Source organism: Ranitomeya imitator, chromosome 2, assembly GCF_032444005.1.
Source record: "Ranitomeya imitator isolate aRanImi1 chromosome 2, aRanImi1.pri, whole genome shotgun sequence".
NCBI lineage: Eukaryota > Metazoa > Chordata > Amphibia > Anura > Dendrobatidae > Ranitomeya > Ranitomeya imitator.
Window position 1 is genome coordinate 219,058,946 of NC_091283.1, and position 20,658 is coordinate 219,079,603.

Genomic DNA, 20,658 nt, shown 5'->3' on the forward strand with positions numbered 1-20,658 from the left:
AAACCAGAAGTTTCCATACATTATATAAAAAGACACATCTGCATGTTTTTCCTTTTCTGAGCTGGAGATTGTATATAAAGCTCCCCCAGGCTGGTGTTTCACTGGTTGGGCCCAGTCCTGTTGTCTGCCCTTACTCACCCTGAGGTCAACATTGACACATGGTAAGGTTTTTAATATTAGACAGTGTAGGGCCGTCCCGATAAGAGTTTCCTTGTCATGGTGGGATTTCTTTTATGATATTTTTGATCAAAAACAGTATTACTAAATAATCTGTTATTTAGATGCACTTTTTGCTTTTTAGTTATTTCCAGCAAGGTTTTTGCACATTTTTTATCTTGTAGGTTTTATATGTTTTTCTCAATATCCGACATGAAATCAGAATAAACCTTTCCCATTTTAGGTCAATTAGGATTACCAGAATTATTAATATTGGCCAAATGCCCTGGCACTGAATGACTGGGATCAAACGTTTGAGATCTCCTTACACAAGCTTCTCACAATAGTTGATCGGAATTTGAGCCCATTCCTCCTGACAAAACTGGTGTAACTGATCCAGATTTGTAGGTCACCTTGCTCGCACCGGCCTCTTCAGCTTTGCCCATAAATTTTCAATAGGATTGAGGTCAGGGCTTTGTGATGGCCGCTCCAGAACATTGACTTTGTTACCATTATGGCAGCATGCTTCAGGTCATTGTCCATTTGGAAGATCCATTTCCGCCCAAACTTTTAATTTCCTGGCTGATGTCTTGAGATGTTGCTTCAGTATTGCTACATAATCTTCTTTTCTCATGATGCCATCTATTTTGTGAAGTGCATCAGTCCCTCCTGCTGCAAAACAACCCCCAACATGATGCTGCCACCCCCATATTGCACAGTGGGGGTGGTGTTCTTAGGTTTCCAAGCTTCTCCCTTTTTCCTTCAAACGTAACGATGGTCATTATGCCGAAGAAGTTCAATTTTAGCTTCATCAAACCACAGGATATGTCTCCAAAATTTAAGGTCTTTGTTCCTGTGTGTATTTGCAAACATTGATCTGGCTTTTTTATGTTTCTTGTGGAGTAATGGCTTCTTCCTGGCAGAGTGACCTTTCAGCCCATGTAGATACAGTCCTCGTTTCACTGTGGATAGTGACACAATCATACCCGTTTTCTCCATTATCGTCTTCACAAGGTCTTTTGCTTTTTCCTTGGGTTGATATGCACGTCGGACCAAAGCTTGTTGATCTCTGGGACACTGAACCCGTCTCCTTCCTGAGTGGTGTGATGGCTGAACATCTTGTTTGTACTTGCGTATAATTGTTTGTACAGATAAACGAGGCACCTTCAAGTGTCTTGAAATTGTACCCAAGGATGAGCCAGACTTGTGTAAGTCCACAATTCTCTTCCTGATATCTTGGCTGATTTCTTCAGACTTTCCCTGGAAGCTACACAAAGAAGCAATGTGTTTCAGGTGTGCATTAAAATACATCCACAGGAGTGTCTTTAATTAACTCAGATGTTGCCAAAAAAACAGAAGCTTCCAAAAACATGACAGCATTATGTGGGCAGTCCAGAATTATCTAAAGCCATAGTAATCTTAGTGTATGTAAACTTTTGAGTTTGATAATAAGTAAGTAATAAAAATGTCTTAAAATATTCTCTCTCTCTCATTATCCTGGCATTTGGCAAATATTAATAATTATGGTAATCCTAATTTACCTAAAACGGGAAAGGTTTATTCTGATTTCTTGTCAGATATTGAGAAAAACCTGCAGATGTGTCTTTTTATATAACGTATGGAAACTTCTGGTTTCAACTGTATGTTGGATATTATAGGCATATTGAAGCCTATAGATATGCTGGATATTATACATATATTAAAGGTGTTATATATTATATGTGTGCAGGAAATTATTAGTACATTGAGGCCTATAATATCCGACCTATAACATCCTATGTACCAATAGGCTTCAATATTCCTATAATATCAAACATACCATATTTTTTGGACTATAAGAAGCACAGGACCATAAGACACACCTAGGTTTTAGAGGAGGAAATTAGGAGAAAAAAAAACTGAAGCAAAAAATGTGGTCAATTCTGTACTTAAGATCACCTATCCTGGTAAATATGGTTCCCTCATCCCTATCCTGGTATGCATGGCCCCATCCTTATTCTGGTATGATTGGCCCCATCCCAGTCCTGGTATGCATGGTCCCATTCTTATTCTGATATCATTGATTGGCCCCATCCTGTTCCTGGTATGATTGATTGGCCCCATGACGTTCCTGGTATGATTGATTGGCCCCATCCCATTCCTGGTATGATTGACTGGCCCCATCGCGTTCCTGGTATGATTGATTGGCCCCATCCCGTTCCTGGTATGATTGGCCCCATCTCAGTCCTGGTATGTATGGTCCCATTCTTATTAGGATATCATTGATTGGCTCCATCCTGTTCCTGGTATTTTTGATTGGCCCTATCCTGTTCCTGGTATGATTGATTGGCCCCATCCAGTTTCCGGTATGATTGATTGGCCCCATCCCATACCTGGTATGATTGCTTGGCCCCATCCAGTTTCTGGTATGATTGATTGGCCCCATCCCGTACCTGGTATGATTGGCCCCATCTCAGTCCTGGTATGCATGGTCCCATTCTTATTCGGATATCATTGATTGGCTCCATCCTGTTCCTTGTATTTTTGATTGGCCCCATCCTGTTCCTGGTATGATTGCTTGGCCCCATCCCATACCTGGTATGATTGCTTGGCCCCATCCAGTTTCTGGTATGATTGATTGGCCCCATCCCGTACCTGGTATGATTGGCCCCATCCCAATCATGGTATGCATGGTCCCATTCTTATTCTGATATCATTGATTGGCCCCATCCCGTTCCTGGTATGATTGATTGGCCCCATCCCGTTCCTGGTATGATTGATTGGCCCCATCCCGTACCTGGTATGATTGATTGTCCCCATCCTGTTCCTGGTATGATTGATTGGCCCCATCCTGTTCCTGGTATGACTGATTGTCCCCATCCCGTACCTGGTATGATTGATTGTCCCCATCTTGTTCCTGGTATGATTGCTTGGCCACATCCAGCTTCTGGTATGATTGCTTGGCCCCATCCTGTTTCTGGTATGATTGATTGGCCCCATCCCGTACCTGGTATGATTGATTGGCCCCATCGAGTTTCTGGTATGATTGCTTGGCCACATCCAGTTTCTGATATGATTGCTTGGCCCCATCCTGTTTCTGGTATGATTGATTGGCCCCATCCAGTTCCTGGTATGATTGATTGGCCCCATCCAGTTCCTAATATGATTGATTGGCCCCATCCAGTTCCTGGTATGATTGATTGGCCCCATCCAGTTCCTGGTATGATTGATTGGCCCCATCCCTTTGTTGGTATGATTGACTGGCCCCATCCAGTTCCTGGTATGATTGATTGGCCCCATCCCCTTGCTGGTATGATTGGCACCATCGCAGTCCTGGCATCCATGGCCCCATCAGAAAAGATTAAAAACAAAGAAACTGTTACTCTAACCTTCCTCTGCTCCCTCATAGTCGCAGCGTCCTGCTCTGGTGCCATCAGCTGCTTAATGCTTGTAAGCAGCGCATGGCAGGGACGTCATGAGCTGCTCACAAGCAGAGCACAGCTGCCGGAATACTCACCGGGTGTTCATTGGAGATCGCGGTGAGTATCCATTTCTCTTCAGTAGCACGCACTGTCAGCCGGAGCCTTCCTGCTGCGGTTGGCGGTCACATGTGCCGATACTTAGGAGAAATGAATATTCTATTCATTTCTCTTAAGTATCAGCACATGTGACTGCTGGCAGCAGCAGGAAGCAGGTGGCTGAGAGTGCGTGCTACTGAAGAGGAATGGATACTCACTGCGATCTCTGATGAACACCCGGTGAGTATTCCGGCAGCTGTGCTGTACATCTGAGCAGCTCATGATGTCCCTGTCATGCGCTGCTTACAAGTATTAAGCAGCTGATGGCACCGGAGCAGGACACTGCGACTGCTAGGGAGTGGAGGAAGATAAGAGTAAAGGTTTGTTTTCTTAATCTTTTCTGATGGGGCCATGGATACCAGGACTGGGATGGGGCCAATAATATCAGCAAGGGGATAGGGCCAATCAATCATACCAGGATGCCAGGAAGAAATGAATATTCATTGCCCTCCACGCCCATGGGCGTGGAATGCAGTGCATATTCATTTTGCTTTAGCAGTGGGCACAGGAGCTAGCCGGAGCCCTGGCTCCTGCCTTTGTGTTCCGCTGCTCCTCCAGTACCACTCCCCCACCTCCCCATCACAGCCAGAGCCAATAAATCTGGACTATAAGATGCACCCCCCATTTTCCTCCACATTTTGGGAGGAAAAAAGTGCGTCTTATGGTCCGAAAAATGCGGTACCTATAGGCATCTATATCGCTATACTATCCAACATACATATAGGCATCAATATACCTATAATATCTGACATACTGTGGGGGAAATAAGTATTTGATCCTTTGCTGATTTTGTACGTTTGCTCACTGACAAATACACGAACAGTCTATAATTTTAAGGGTAGGTTAATTTTAACATTGAGAGATAGAATATCAAAAATTAAATCCAGAAAATCACATTGTATAAACTATATACATTTATTTGCATTTTGCAGTGAGAAATAAGTATTTGATCCCTTTGGCAAACAATACTTGGTTGCAAAATGCTTTTTGGCAAGCATAGCATTCAGACTTTTTTTTGTAGTTGATGATGAGGTTTTCGCATGTCAGGAGGAATTTTGGTCCACTACTCTTTGCAAATCATCTTTAAATCATTAAGATTTTGAGGCTGTCGCTTGACAACTCGAAGCGTCATCTCCCTCCATAAGTTTTCTATGGGATTAAGGTCTGGAGACTAGCTAGGCCATTCCATGACCTTATTGTGCTGCTTTTTGAGCCACTCCTTTGTTGCCTTGGCTGTATGTTTTGGGTCATTGTCTTGCTGGAAGACCCAGCCACGACCCATTTTTAATGTCCTGGCCGACGAAATTATGTTGTCACTCAGGAATTTACGGTACATAGCTCCATCCATTCTCCCATTGAAGTAGTCCTGTGCCCTTAGCAGAGAAACACCCCCAAAACATAATGTTTCCACCTCCATGCTTGACAGTGGGGATGGTGTTCTTTGAGTCATAAGCAGCATTTCTCTTCCTCTAAACACGGAAATTTGAGTTAATGCTAAAGACCTCAATTTTTGTCTCATTTGAACACAGCACCTTCTCCTAGTCATTCACAGAATCATCCAGGTGTTCATTGGCAAACTTCAGACAGGCCTGCACATGTGCCTTCTTAAGCAGGGAGACCTTGCTGGCACTGCAGGATTTTAAACCATTAAGGCGTAATGTGTCACCAATGGTTTTCTTGGTGACTGTGGTCCCAGCAGCCTTGAGATCATTAACAAGTTCCCCCATGTAGTTTTAGGCTGATCTCTTACATTCCTCATGATCAAGGATACCCCACGAGGGGAGATTTTGGATGGTGCCCCAGATTGATGTCGATTGACAATCATTTTGTATTTCTTCCATTTTCTTCCTATTGCACAAACAGTTGTCTCCTTCTCACCCAGCGTCTTACTTATGGATTTGTAGCCCATTCTAGCTTTGTGCAGGTCTATGATCTTGTCCCTGACATCCTAATAAAGCTCTTTGGTTTTTCCCATGTTGTAGAGGTCAGAGTCTGACTGATTAATTGAGTTTGTGGACTGGAGTCTTGTATAAAGGTAACTATATGTAAGACAGCTGTCTGTAATGCAGGTAATGAGTTGATTAGGAGTGTCTAACTCAGGGGTCCCCAAACTACGGCCCGCGGGCCGCATCCGGCCCCCGGAGGCCTATTACCCGGCCCCCGCCGCAATTCACATGTTCCTCTCGCTTCTGAGCGTCCGCCGCTATGCAGAAGCGAGAGTTCGGCGCTCATCTTCCAGACTGAGACTCCAGACCTAGATGAGCACGTCGCACGTAGTGACGCGCGGCGTGCGCATCTAGGCCTGACAGATGAACAGCGAGGAGCACGGGCAGCGCCGGAGCGGCTACGCTACAGTGCACTGCTAGGTAATGTATAGTTTTTTTTGTTTTTTAAGCGGGGATGGGAGGGTGTGGGAGAGAGCATGGGAGCTGGACCTATATGGGGGAAGACAGAGCATGGAGCTGGACCTATATGGGGGAACACAGAGCATGGGAGCTGGTCCTATATGGGGGAACACAGTGTATAATGTCACTGGTGACCCCAGTATCACCTGTGCACTGATACTATATGCTATATACAGAGCTCCTTTGTTTAATGTCACTGGTGATCCCTGTATTACCTGTACAAGGACATTGTATACTAAGTACAGATCTCCTCTGTATAATGGCATTAGTATTGTTTTTTTTTTTTTATTAATGATCAGTATTGTAGTATTCGGTCACTATGTGGTGGTAATATGTGATTTGTTCATGGTGTGGCGGTATTTATTCCTTGTATTTGCTATTATTCGGTCACTGGGGGTAATATGTGGTCTGGTCATGGTGTGGCGGTATTTTTTCCTTGTTTGTGGCATTATTTGGTCACTATGTGGTGGGAAAATGTGGTCTGGTCATGGCGTGGTGGTATTTGTTCCTTGTATGTGGTATTATTGGTCACCATGTGGTGGTAATATGTGATTCGGACATGGTGCAGTGGTATTTGTCCCTCTTATGTGACATTATTGGTCATTTTAAAAATTGAAAAATAAATAAAAATATACCTAAAATTCTATTGGATATTTAAAAAAAAAAGTTTAACAAGTTACAGTGGAGTAGAGCCGGCCAAAAGAGTCTACCTTGTCGTGGTGGCGGATTAAAAAATCTTTTAGCCAAAACAAAAGCTGATGGCTATATATGTGACCTGGTCATGGAAACTGTTAATGTGTGATTGAGGATGTGGTGCAGAGGTGGAGATTTTCCAAGAGAGGGTGGTGGGACTTTGGAAGGTTCGAGGGGTAGAGGCGGGGCTAGGGTGGAGCCAGGGTGGAGTTTCCAGGGGCCCCAAAAATTTTGCCAGTATGGGGCCCCGAAATTCCTAGTGGCTGCCCTGAACACAGAGCATGGGAGCTGGACCTATATGGGGGAACACAGAGCATGGGTGCTGGACCTATATGGGGGAACACAGAGCATGGGAGCTGGATCTATATGGGGGAAGACAGAGCATGGAGCTGGACCTATATGGGGGAACACAGAGCATGGGAGCTGGACCTATATGGGGGAAGACAGAGCATGGAGCTGGACCTATATAGGGGAACACAGAGCATGGGAGCTGGACCTATATGGGGGAACACAGAGCATGGGAGCTGGACCTATATGGGGGAACACAGAGCATGGGAGCTGGACCTATATGGGGGAACACAGAGCATGGGAGCTGGAGCTATATGGGGGAACACAGAGCATGGGAGCTGGAGCTATATGGGGGAAGACAGAGCATGGAGCTGGACCTATATGGGGGAACACAGAGCATGAGAGCTGGACCTATATGGGGGAACACAGAGCATGGGAGCTGGACCTATATGGGGGAAGACAGAGCATGAGAGCTGGACCTATATGGGGGAACACAGAGCATGGGAGCTGGTCCTATATGGGGGAACACAGTGTATAATGTCACTGGTGACCCCAGTATCACCTGTGCACTGATACTATATGCTATATACAGAGCTCCTTTGTTTAATGTCACTGGTGATCCCTGTATTACCTGTACAAGGACATTGTATACTAAGTACAGATCTCCTCTGTATAATGGCATTAGTATTGTTTGTTTTTTTATTAATGATCAGTATTGTAGTATTCGGTCACTATGTGGTGGTAATATGTGATTTGTTCATGGTGTGGCGGTATTTATTCCTTGTATTTGCTATTATTCGGTCACTGGGGGTAATATGTGGTCTGGTCATGGTGTGGCGGTATTTTTTCCTTGTTTGTGGCATTATTCGGTCACTATGTGGTGGGAAAATGTGGTCTGGTCATGGCGTGGTGGTATTTGTTCCTTGTATGTGGTATTATTGGTCACCATGTGGTGGTAATATGTGATTAGGACATGGTGCAGTGGTATTTGTCCCTCTTATGTGACATTATTGGTCATTTTAAAAATTGAAAAATAAATAAAAATATACCTAAAATTCTATTGGATATTTAAAAAAAAAAAGTTTAACAAGTTACAGTGGAGTAGAGCCGGCCAAAAGAGTCTACCTTGTCGTGGTGGCGGATTAAAAAATCTTTTAGCCAAAACAAAAGCTGATGGCTATATATGTGACCTGGTCATGGAAACTGTTAATGTGTGATTGAGGATGTGGTGCAGAGGTGGAGATTTTCCAAGAGAGGGTGGTGGGACTTTGGAAGGTTTGAGGGGTAGAGGCGGGGCTAGGGTGGAGCCAGGGTGGAGTTTCCAGGGGCCCCAAAAATTTTGCCAGTATGGGGCCCCGAAATTCCTAGTGGCTGCCCTGAACACAGAGCATGGGAGCTGGACCTATATGGGGGAACACAGAGCATGGGTGCTGGACCTATATGGGGGAACACAGAGCATGGGAGCTGGATCTATATGGGGGAAGACAGAGCATGGAGCTGGACCTATATGGGGGAACACAGAGCATGGGAGCTGGACCTATATGGGGGAAGACAGAGCATGGAGCTGGACCTATATAGGGGAACACAGAGCATGGGAGCTGGACCTATATGGGGGAACACAGAGCATGGGAGCTGGACCTATATGGGGGAACACAGAGCATGGGAGCTGGAGCTATATGGGGGAAGACAGAGCATGGAGCTGGACCTATATGGGGGAACACAGAGCATGGGAGCTGGACCTATATGGGGGAAGACAGAGCATGAGAGCTGGACCTATATGGGGGAACACAGAGCATGGGAGCTGGACCTATATGGGGGAACACAGAGCATGGAGCTGGACCTATATGGGGGAAGACCGAGCATGGGAGCTGGACCTATATGGGGGAACACAGAGCATGGGAGCTGGACCTATATGGGGGAAGACAGAGCATGGAGCTGGACCTATATGGGGGAACACAGAGCATGGGAGCTGGACCTATATGGGGGAACACAGAGCATGGGAGCTGGACCTATATGGGGGAAGACAGAGCATGAGAGCTGGACCTATATGGGGGAACACAGAGCATGGGAGCTGGACCTATATGGGGGAACACAGAGCATGGAGCTGGACCTATATGGAGGAACACAGAGCATGGGAGCTGGACCTATATGGGGGAACACAGAGCATGGAGCTGGACCGATATGGGGGAACACAGAGCATGGGAGCTGGACCTATATGGGGGAACACAGAGCATGGAGCTGGACCTATATGGGGGAACACAGATCATGGGAGCTGGACCTATATGGGGGAACACAGAGCATGGGAGCTGGACCTATATGGGGGTGATTGTTGGTATATTGTTTTTGTAGGGCTGTATATATATCTATTGGTATTTTACTAATAGCAATTTGGAATCCCTAGGAAACAATGACGTCAAGAAAGAAAAAAATTGACTCGGAGTGTAGGACATTCAAAGAACAGTGGACTTATATGATTACTTTTTCATGCAGTACAAGGAAAGAGCTGTGTGTTTGATATGTCAGAATATAGTGGCTGTGTTTAAAGAATACAATTTGCACTATCAAACTCAACATAAAGATAAATATGATTGTTTGGTTGGAGATGTAAGAAAAGATAAAATATTAAAACTGAAACATTCATTGACAACTCAGCAAAATACTTTTGTGAAGCAGAAGCAGCTACACATTTCATCACTGCGAGCAAGTTTTCAAGTTGCCAAGCTAATAGCGTGCACTGGCAGGCCATTCGTGGAGTGAGAATTTGTTAAAGAGTGCCTTCTTTCTGTCGCCAAAGAGATGTGTCCAGAAAAGTCAGACTTGTTTAGTACAGTTAGTCTTTCAGGATCTACAATTACACGAAGGATTGAAGAAATGGGAGACAATTTGCATCAGCATTTGCAAAACTCTGCAAGAAAACTTTCCTATTTTTCCTTGGCACTTGACGAGAGCAATGATGTTCGTGATTCTGCACAACTTCTAATTTTTATTCGTGGGACGAATGACAATTTTGAAGTCATGGAAGAGCTTGCTGCACTGCAAAGCGTCAAAGGAACAACTACAGGAGAGGATATCTATGAAAAGCTTTCCCAAACTGTGAAGGATTTGGAGCTAGACTGGGCTAAACTAGCCAGTGTGACAACTGATGGTGCGCCTAGCATGGTGGGGTCTGAGAAAGGAGTAATTGCTTGCATTAAACAAGAGATGGACAAACGTAACCATTCTCATCCAATAGCCATACACTATCTCATCCACCAACAAGCGCTATGTAGTAAATCACTGAAGTGGGACTCTGTTATGAAAATTGTGGTATCTTGTGTTAACTTCATTAGAGCTAATGCACTAAACCACCGACAATTTCAGGAATTTTTGTCTGAGCTAAATGTTGCCTATGAAGATGTTCTGTACCACACAGAAGTCCGTTGGCTGAGTCGAGGCAGAGTTTTGAGACTTTTTTATGACTTGCTTCCACAGATAAAAGATTTTATGCTGTCAAAAAACAAAGAAGTACCAGAGTTCAGTGGTGCAGAATGGAAATGGCACCTCGCCTTTCTGACAGATGTAACAGAGCTACTCAACAGTTTAAATGTGCAACTTCAAGGAAAAGGGAAGCTCATCTGTGATATGCACTCACCTGTGAAAGCATTTGAAGTAAAATTAGGCCTCCTTATCAAACAAGTGAAGGAGGAACATTTCTGCCATCTCCCCTTAACTCAAAATCTGTTAGCAGAAAAACCCATGGTTGCATTTCCAAAAGAAACATGTGTGAATTCACTGGAAAAATTGCAAAAGGAGTTCCAATTCAGATTTAAAGCGCTTCATCTCCATGAACAGGACATACAGCTTTTCCGTAACCCATTTTCTATTGACATTGAAAATGTGGATGCAATTTACCAAATGGAACTGGCTGAACTGCAGAATTGTGACTCTCTGAAAGACGCATTCAAGTCAAGCAGCTTGCCTAACTTCTATGCATCTCTCCCCTCTGAGACCTATCCTAATCTCAGGAACCATGCACGCAAAATGGCAACCATCTTTGGCAGCACTTATGTTTGTGAACAGACTTTTTCCAGAATGAAACATCTGAAATCTCCAACCAGATCTAGACTAACTGATGTGCACTTGCATCACTTGATAACGGCTAGCAGTGACAAATATGGAACCGGACATTGTCCACCTCATCAGTCAAAAGCAGGCCCATAGTTCCCATTGAAATAAAGGTGAGTTTCTTGATTTAAATTTACTAGTTCTTTATTTTGAATATTGTATTTGTTCCCTGTATATTTTTTTTTACTTTAAAATGAAATATCTGTAGTGTACGTAGGGATTTTCACAGTTTTTTTTTATAGTCCGGCCCTCGAACGGTCTGAGGGACAGTGAACTGGCCCCCTGTGTAAAAAGTTTGGGGACCCCTGGTCTAACTGGTCTGTAGGAGACAGAACTCTTAATGGTTGGTAGGGGATCAAATACTTATTTCTCACTGCAAAATGCAAATAAATTTATATAATAAAATAATACAATGTGATTTTCTGGATTTTATTTTTGATATTCTATCTCTCAGTGTCAAAACTAACCTACCCTTAAAACTACAGACTGTTCATGTCTTTGTCAATGGACAAACTTACAAAATCATCAAGGGGTCAAATACTTATTGCCCCCACTGTACCTATAGGCTTCAATGAGACATACAGACCAGTTCGGTATACCCAGCCATGAGCATGACACAGGTCTGACAGGATAACAGGCGTGGTAGGATTTTTTCTCCCATACATCTGCATACCTTTGGTTCTTCTGGAGTACAGATTTGTACAAACCCTTTACAATTAATGGAAGAGGCGCAGAAAGGTCTCCAATAAATCTGGGACACAACCTCATGTAAAATGCTGATCCTGCTGTTTCACCAATAGTGAAGGACTGTACTCTGCACAATATCCTCTTTATATCGGAGTTCATTTCGGATCGACATCATTGATATCTACAGGCAATCGTTCTGTAGACCTTTTTATTGTTAAACCAATAGATCCTGTAGACCGTAAACATGGTGCACACATGCCTTCAGCTATTTCAATGCAAAGAATAAGAAAATACTCTTTCGCCTTCCATGGCTCTTGACCCAACAGCACATACACAGTGTCACGAGGAGGGAGAAAGCCGATAGATATAATTGCTATAGTGTAAATTCCCAATACCACAGTATTGTCAAAATGTAGAAGCCCAAAGAGAAGCCGACACTGGCCTCATCCATAAAAGAGATGTTATTAATCCAAGGTAAAACCCAGGTTGGTCACCAGCGGCACAAAGCAGCGGCAAAGAGGGAAAGCACTATTTTTTATGGATGCAGCAAGTGTTGGCTTCTCTTTGGACTTCGGTGTTGAGCATTTGCCCGTGCACCGGATATGTGAGCTGATTATCCTGTAACTCATCTTGTCACAATGTACTAGATGCTTTGCATTTCAGGACACTTCGGACACTTTGGGTTCTTCCATAAAACCTAGTGATATTTTCAGTTTTGAATAACAAACAGTGTGAATAATGGCAAACACACAAAATGTGTCACCTCATGGTGTAGAGTAAGGTCCCATTGTACGTCAGTCTCAGCAGCTTGTTGGGTGTGGTCATGTTGTGGGCCACAGATTTCTTGCCATTGTGGAAGAAGGTGTCTGGAGTCCAAATCTTGCTCGCCAGCAGGTTATTCAGGGGAAGAGTTTTTATTGGACCATCAAACTTCAATCTCTCGTCCAGCCAACTCTGTCTAAAGAACACGTCTATGGTGTATTCCTAGAAAGGAAATGTATTCAGAGATGCAGGTGAAGAATTGCTTACAATTATGTGTCATATTTAGACTTCGATCTGATGGATATTTTCTGGACTATCTTCTTCAGGGATTTCAGCTGTTTTTTCTATGAACTTGCCATGAGATCCGTGCTGCCCAGACCACGGGTATCAGATGCCAACTGCCTGAGCGTTTCAGACAAAGTATACTATAAATATTCATCCATGAACCATAGCCCGAAAACAGATTAGTCCGGCCCTTCCCAGCGCTGCTGCAGGTGATTGTAGGTGATTGACAGGTCTCTTCCCCATGTGTCCATAGGGAGAGACCTGTCAACCATCTGCAGCAATAAGTACTCAGAGGACTAAATGCCGCTGACAGTGATAACGGCTCATTCGGACGTCCATGCAAATCGGTCCGAGATCAGACCACTGACTCATGGAAAGGCCACAACTCTTCTGACCCGAGAGTGACAGCTTCATATATTTCTATGAAGTTTTCACGTTTGGGTAAGGAGACCCATGGCCAGTCCGTGCATTGCAGTTTGATCTCAGAACGATTAGCATGGAATTCTGAATGCACCCATACATAGCAGCACCTAAATGGTTAACAGCAGTAATCAGAGCTATCTGATAGATGCCAGAAATGAAACACAGCTGGCATCTAAAGCTTATGAAACAAGTTCAGCTCCTGTATGTGTTCCATACACCCCTTAACAAAATGTATGTCACAGGTTGTTAAGGGCTTAACATTTAAAGATACTTCATTTACTGTCCAATTTCCTGCTTTTAAAGGGAACATTATTAATCTGTAAATAATGAGTTAATCTGCAGATGAATACCGTTTCAAAACTTTGCAACCACCGCATCGAAAGTCTGGCTACCAGAAGGAAATTATTTTATTTCTCCTGGCAGCCTCCGGCTTTCAGTCACAGAGGCACAGCTTCAGTCACTGCTCAGTGTACCAAATGACCCAGGACTGACAGCCAGCAGTGCAATGATATTATAAGGAGACAGCTCTCGGACAGTGTGCCAGGCAGTAGCGTAGCTTCTGGGGGGCAGAGGGTACGGTAACCCCGTCCCCTGCGTTTTGAGGGGCTCACCAGGAGTTATGCTACTTTTAACTGTATCAATGTGCACAGTGTGCTGATACAGTAAAACATTATACTGCATGGAGGACTATGGGGAGTGCATTATACTATATAGAGGACTATGGGGAGCATTATGCTATATGGAGTAATGGAGGACTATGGAATGCAATATGTTATATTCGAAACTTGGGGTGCATTATACTGCATGGAGGACTATGGGGAGTGCATTATACTATATGGAGGACTATGAGGAGTGCATTATACTGTATGGAAATCTATGGGTAGTGCATTATACTGTATGGAAGACTGGAGAGTGCATTAAACTGTATGGTGGACTATAAGGAGAGCATTATACTGTATTAAGGACTATGAGGTGCATTATGCTATATGAAGTACGACAGGGTGCATTATACTGTATAGAGGACTATGGGGTGCATTATACGGTATGGAGGGCTATGGGAAGTGCATTATACTGTATTTAGGACTATGGAGAATGCTGTCTACTGTATGGAGGACTATGGGCTGTGCACTGTATTGTATGGAGGACTATAAGGAGTGCAGTATACTATATGGAGCACTATGGGGTGCAGTTTGCAATATGGAGGAGTTTGAAGAGTGCATTATACAGTGTGGAAGACTATGGGTAGTGCATTGTACTGTATGCATGTCTATGGGGAGTGCAGTATACTATATGGAGGACTATGAATTGCATTATACTATATGGAGGACTATAAGGAGTGCATTACGCTATATGGAGAACTATAGGGAGTGCATTATACTGTACATAGGACTATGGGGAGTGCATAATCCTCTATGGAGATCTATAAGGAGAGCATTATGCTGTATGCATGACTATGGGGTACATTATGCTATATGGAGGACTATAGAATGCATTAAACAGTATTGAGGACTATGGGGTACATTATACTGTGTAGATGACTATGGGGAGTGCACTATACTGTATGGATGACTATGTGGAGTGCAGTATACTGTATGGAGGCCTATAGACTATGGGGTATATTATGCTATATGGAGGACTATAGAGTACATTATGCTGCATGGAGGACTATGGAAAGTGAATTATACTGTAAGGAGAACTATGGGGAGTGCATTATACTGTATGGATGACTATGAGGAGTGCATTATACTATATGAAGGACTATAGGGTGCATTATATTACATGGAGGACTATGGGGAATGCATGACATTATATGGAGGACTATGGGGAGTGCGTTACACTGTATGAAGGACTATGAGGTGCATTATGATATATGGCGGACTATAGGGTGCATTATACTGCATAGAAGACTATGGGAAGTGCATTATACTGTATGGAGGATTATGGGAAGTGCATTATACTGTATGGAGGACTATGGGAAGTGCATTGTACTATATGGAGGACTATGAGGAGTGCAGGATACTATATGGAGGACTATGGGGTGAATTTTGCTATATGAATGACTATGGGGTGTGCATAATACTATACGGAGGACTATGGGGTGCATTATACTGTATAGAGGACTATAAGGAGAGAGTTATACTGTATGAAGGGCTATGGGGTGCATTATGCAATATGGTGGACTATAAGGTGCATCATACTCTATGGAGGACTATGGGGTGCATTATACTGTACGGAGGACTATGGGAAGTGTATTATACTGTATGGAGGACTATGAGGAGTGCATTATACTATATGGGGGATTATGGAGAGTACAGTATACTGTATGGAGGACTATAAGGAGAGCAATATACTGTATGAAGGACTATGGGGTGTATTATGCTATATGGAGGACTATTGGGTGTATGATACTGTATATAGGACTATGGGGTGCATTTTATTGTGTGGAGGACTATGAGGAGTACATTATACTGTATGGAGAACTATGGAGAGTACAGTATACTGTACGGAGGACTATGGGAAGTGCATTATACTGCATGGATGACTTTGGGGAGTGCAGTATAGTATATGGAGGACTATGGATTGAACTATACTATATGGAGGACTATGAGGAGTGAATTACGCTATATGGAGATCTATAGGGAGCACATTATACTGTACAGAGGACTATTGGGGAGAGCATAATATTGTATGGAGAACTATAAGGAGAGCATTATACTATATGAAGGGCTATGGGGTAAATTATGCTATATGGAGGACTATAGAGTGCTACTGTATGAAGGACTATGGGGTATATTATGCAATATGGAGGACTGTAGCGTACATTATACTGTATGGAGGACTATGGGGAGTGCAATATACTGTATGGGTGGCTATGGGGAGTGCATTATACTATATGGAGGACTATGGGGTGCATTATACTGTTCAGAGTACTATAAGGAGAGCATTTTACTGTATGAAGGACTATGGGGTGCATTATGCTATATGGCGGACTACAGGGTGCATTACACTGTATGGAGGACTATGGGAAGTGCATTATACTGTATGAAGGACTATGAGGAGTGCAGTTTATTATATGGAGGACAGTGGAGTGCATTATACTATATGGAGTACTATGGGAAGTGCACTATACTGCGCAAAGGACTATAAGGAGAGCATTATACTGTATGAAGGTAATGGAGGACTATGGATTGCATTATACTATATGTAGGATTATGAGAAGTGAATTACGCTATATGTAGAACTATGGGGAGCAAATTATACTGTCTGCTGAAAATCATCTTTTAACTTCCATCTTTTAAATTACATCTTTTTAATTATGATTCTGAATTAGACTGAATTCTAGAATGCATTTGGCTACTCATCACTACTACAATATTATCATCATCTGCACCATCTAATCGAGCTGTTCTCCTCTTCCCACAGGTATGCACTGACTTTACCCAGCTCTCCCTGGCTCCAGAATATCTCTGTATACTGCATTGATTTTCCATGGTATGCACTGACTTTACCCAGCTCTCCCTGGCTCCAGAATATCTCTGTATACTGCATTGATTTTCCATGGTATGCACTGACTTTACCCAGCTCTCCCTGGCTCCAGAATATCTCTGTATACTGCATTGATTTTCCATGGTATGCACTGAATTTACCCAGCTCTCCCTGGCTCCAGAATATCTCTGTATACTGCATTGATTTTCCATGGTATGCACTGACTTTACCCAGCTCTCCCTGGCTCCAGAATATCTCTGTATACTGCATTGATTTTCCATGGTATGCACTGACTTTACCCAGCTCTCCCTGGCTCCAGAATATCTCTGTATACTGCATTGATTTTCCATGGTATGCACTGACTTTACCCAGCTCTCCCTGGCTCCAGAATATCTCTGTATACTGCATTGATTTTCCATGGTATGCACTGACTTTACCCAGCTCTCCCTGGCTCCAGAATATCTCTGTATACTGCATTGATTTTCCATGGTATGCACTGACTTTACCCAGCTCTCCCTGGCTCCAGAATATCTCTGTATACTGCATTGATTTTCCATGGTATGCACTGACTTTACCCAGCTCTCCCTGGCTCCAGAATATCTCTGTATACTGCATTGATTTTCCATGGTATGCACTGACTTTACCCAGCTCTCCCTGGCTCCAGAATATCTCTGTATACTGCATTGATTTTCCATGGTATGCACTGACTTTACCCAGCTCTCCCTGGCTCCAGAATATCTCTGTATACTGCATTGATTTTCCATGGTATGCACTGACTTTACCCAGCTCTCCCTGGCTCCAGAATATCTCTGTATACTGCATTGATTTTCCATGGTATGCACTGACTTTACCCAGCTCTCCCTGGCTTCTGAATGTCTCTGTATATTGCACTGGCTTTTCTATGCTTCCCCTGGATCTGAGTGTCTTGGTGCAGCACATACAATCCTTTTAGTATGCTTTCTCACCTATGAGCTTGTTTCCACGACCTGTTTTCATGTCTCTCATTGTGTGATCCTGGCATCTCTTTGAGTGGTCAGTCTTACCCCTCCCTCACTTTATGACCTTTGCTTAACTCTCTACATCTGGTCTCCCATACCCAGCCACCCCCTCATTCACACCTGATTGCCCTTAACTGGGGATATATTCACATGCAGGAGTCTGCTATAGACTCAGTCTGCTGAAAATCATCTTTTAACTTCCATCTTTTAAATTACATCTTTTTAATTATGATTCTGAATTAGACTGAATTCTAGAATGCATTTGGCTACTCATCACTACTACAATATTATCATCATCTGCACCATCTAATCGAGCTGTTCTCCTCTTCCCACAGGTATGCACTGACTTTACCCAGCTCTCCCTGGCTCCAGAATATCTCTGTATACTGCATTGATTTTCCATGGTATGCACTGACTTTACCCAGCTCTCCCTGGCTTCTGAATGTCTCTGTATATTGCACTGGCTTTTCTATGCTTCCCCTGGATCTGAGTGTCTTGGTGCAGCACATACAATCCTTTTAGTATGCTTTCTCACCTATGAGCTTGTTTCCACGACCTGTTTTCATGTCTCTCATTGTGTGATCCTGGCATCTCTTTGAGTGGTCAGTCTTACCCCTCCCTCACTTTATGACCTTTGCTTAACTCTCTACATCTGGTCTCCCATACCCAGCCACCCCCTCATTCACACCTGATTGCCCTTAACTGGGGATATATTCACATGCAGGAGTCTGCTATAGACTCAGTCTGCTGAAAATCATCTTTTAACTTCCATCTTTTAAATTACATCTTTTTAATTATGATTCTGAATTAGACTGAATTCTAGAATGCATTTGGCTACTCATCACTACTACAATATTATCATCATCTGCACCATCTAATCGAGCTGTTCTCCTCTTCCCACAGGTATGCACTGACTTTACCCAGCTCTCCCTGGCTCCAGAATATCTCTGTATACTGCATTGATTTTCCATGGTATGCACTGACTTTACCCAGCTCTCCCTGGCTTCTGAATGTCTCTGTATATTGCACTGGCTTTTCTATGCTTCCCCTGGATCTGAGTGTCTTGGTGCAGCACATACAATCCTTTTAGTATGCTTTCTCACCTATGAGCTTGTTTCCACGACCTGTTTTCATGTCTCTCATTGTGTGATCCTGGCATCTCTTTGAGTGGTCAGTCTTACCCCTCCCTCACTTTATGACCTTTGCTTAACTCTCTACATCTGGTCTCCCATACCCAGCCACCCCCTCATTCACACCTGATTGCCCTTAACTGGGGATATATTCACATGCAGGAGTCTGCTATAGACTCAGTCTGCTGAAAATCATCTTTTAACTTCCATCTTTTAAATTACATCTTTTTAATTATGATTCTGAATTAGACTGAATTCTAGAATGCATTTGGCTACTCATCACTACTACAATATTATCATCATCTGCACCATCTAATCGAGCTGTTCTCCTCTTCCCACAGGTATGCACTGACTTTACCCAGCTCTCCCTGGCTCCAGAATATCTCTGTATACTGCATTGATTTTCCATGGTATGCACTGACTTTACCCAGCTCTCCCTGGCTTCTGAATGTCTCTGTATATTGCACTGGCTTTTCTATGCTTCCCCTGGATCTGAGTGTCTTGGTGCAGCACATACAATCCTTTTAGTATGCTTTCTCACCTATGAGCTTGTTTCCACGACCTGTTTTCATGTCTCTCATTGTGTGATCCTGGCATCTCTTTGAGTGGTCAGTCTTACCCCTCCCTCACTTTATGACCTTTGCTTAACTCTCTACATCTGGTCTCCCATACCCAGCCACCCCCTCATTCACACCTGATTGCCCTTAACTGGGGATATATTCACATGCAGGAGTCTGCTATAGACTCAGTCTGCTGAAAATCATCTTTTAACTTCCATCTTTTAAATTACATCTTTTTAATTATGATTCTGAATTAGACTGAATTCTAGAATGCATTTGGCTACTCATCACTACTACAATATTATCATCATCTGCACCATCTAATCGAGCTGTTCTCCTCTTCCCACAGGTATGCACTGACTTTACCCAGCTCTCCCTGGCTCCAGAATATCTCTGTATACTGCATTGATTTTCCATGGTATGCACTGACTTTACCCAGCTCTCCCTGGCTTCTGAATGTCTCTGTATATTGCACTGGCTTTTCTATGCTTCCCCTGGATCTGAGTGTCTTGGTGCAGCACATACAATCCTTTTAGTATGCTTTCTCACCTATGAGCTTGTTTCCACGACCTGTTTTCATGTCTCTCATTGTGTGATCCTGGCATCTCTTTGAGTGGTCAGTCTTACCCCTCCCTCACTTTATGACCTTTGCTTAACTCTCTACATCTGGTCTCCCATACCCAGCCACCCCCTCATTCACACCTGATTGCCCTTAACTGGGGATATATTCACATGCAGGAGTCTGCTATAGACTCAGTCTGCTGAAAATCATCTTTTAACTTCCATCTTTTAAATTACATCTTTTTAATTATGATTCTGAATTAGACTGAATTCTAGAATGCATTTGGCTACTCATCACTACTACAATATTATCATCATCTGCACCATCTAATCGAGCTGTTCTCCTCTTCCCACAGGTATGCACTGACTTTACCCAGCTCTCCCTGGCTCCAGAATATCTCTGTATACTGCATTGATTTTCCATGGTATGCACTGACTTTACCCAGCTCTCCCTGGCTTCTGAATGTCTCTGTATATTGCACTGGCTTTTCTATGCTTCCCCTGGATCTGAGTGTCTTGGTGCAGCACATACAATCCTTTTAGTATGCTTTCTCACCTATGAG

General features: G+C 43.4%; 1 protein-coding gene across 1 annotated transcript in view; it reads right to left on the bottom strand.

Annotated features, from left to right (window-relative positions):
- The window catches only part of GABRA3 (gamma-aminobutyric acid type A receptor subunit alpha3), a 196,090-nt gene that overhangs the window by 33,349 nt on the left and 142,083 nt on the right, over window positions 1-20,658 (bottom strand). Inside the window, exon 5 of the mRNA XM_069748611.1 lies at window positions 12,654-12,874. Within this exon, the coding sequence (XP_069604712.1) occupies window positions 12,654-12,874 (221 nt within the window). The remainder of the gene's footprint in view (window positions 1-12,653; window positions 12,875-20,658) is intronic.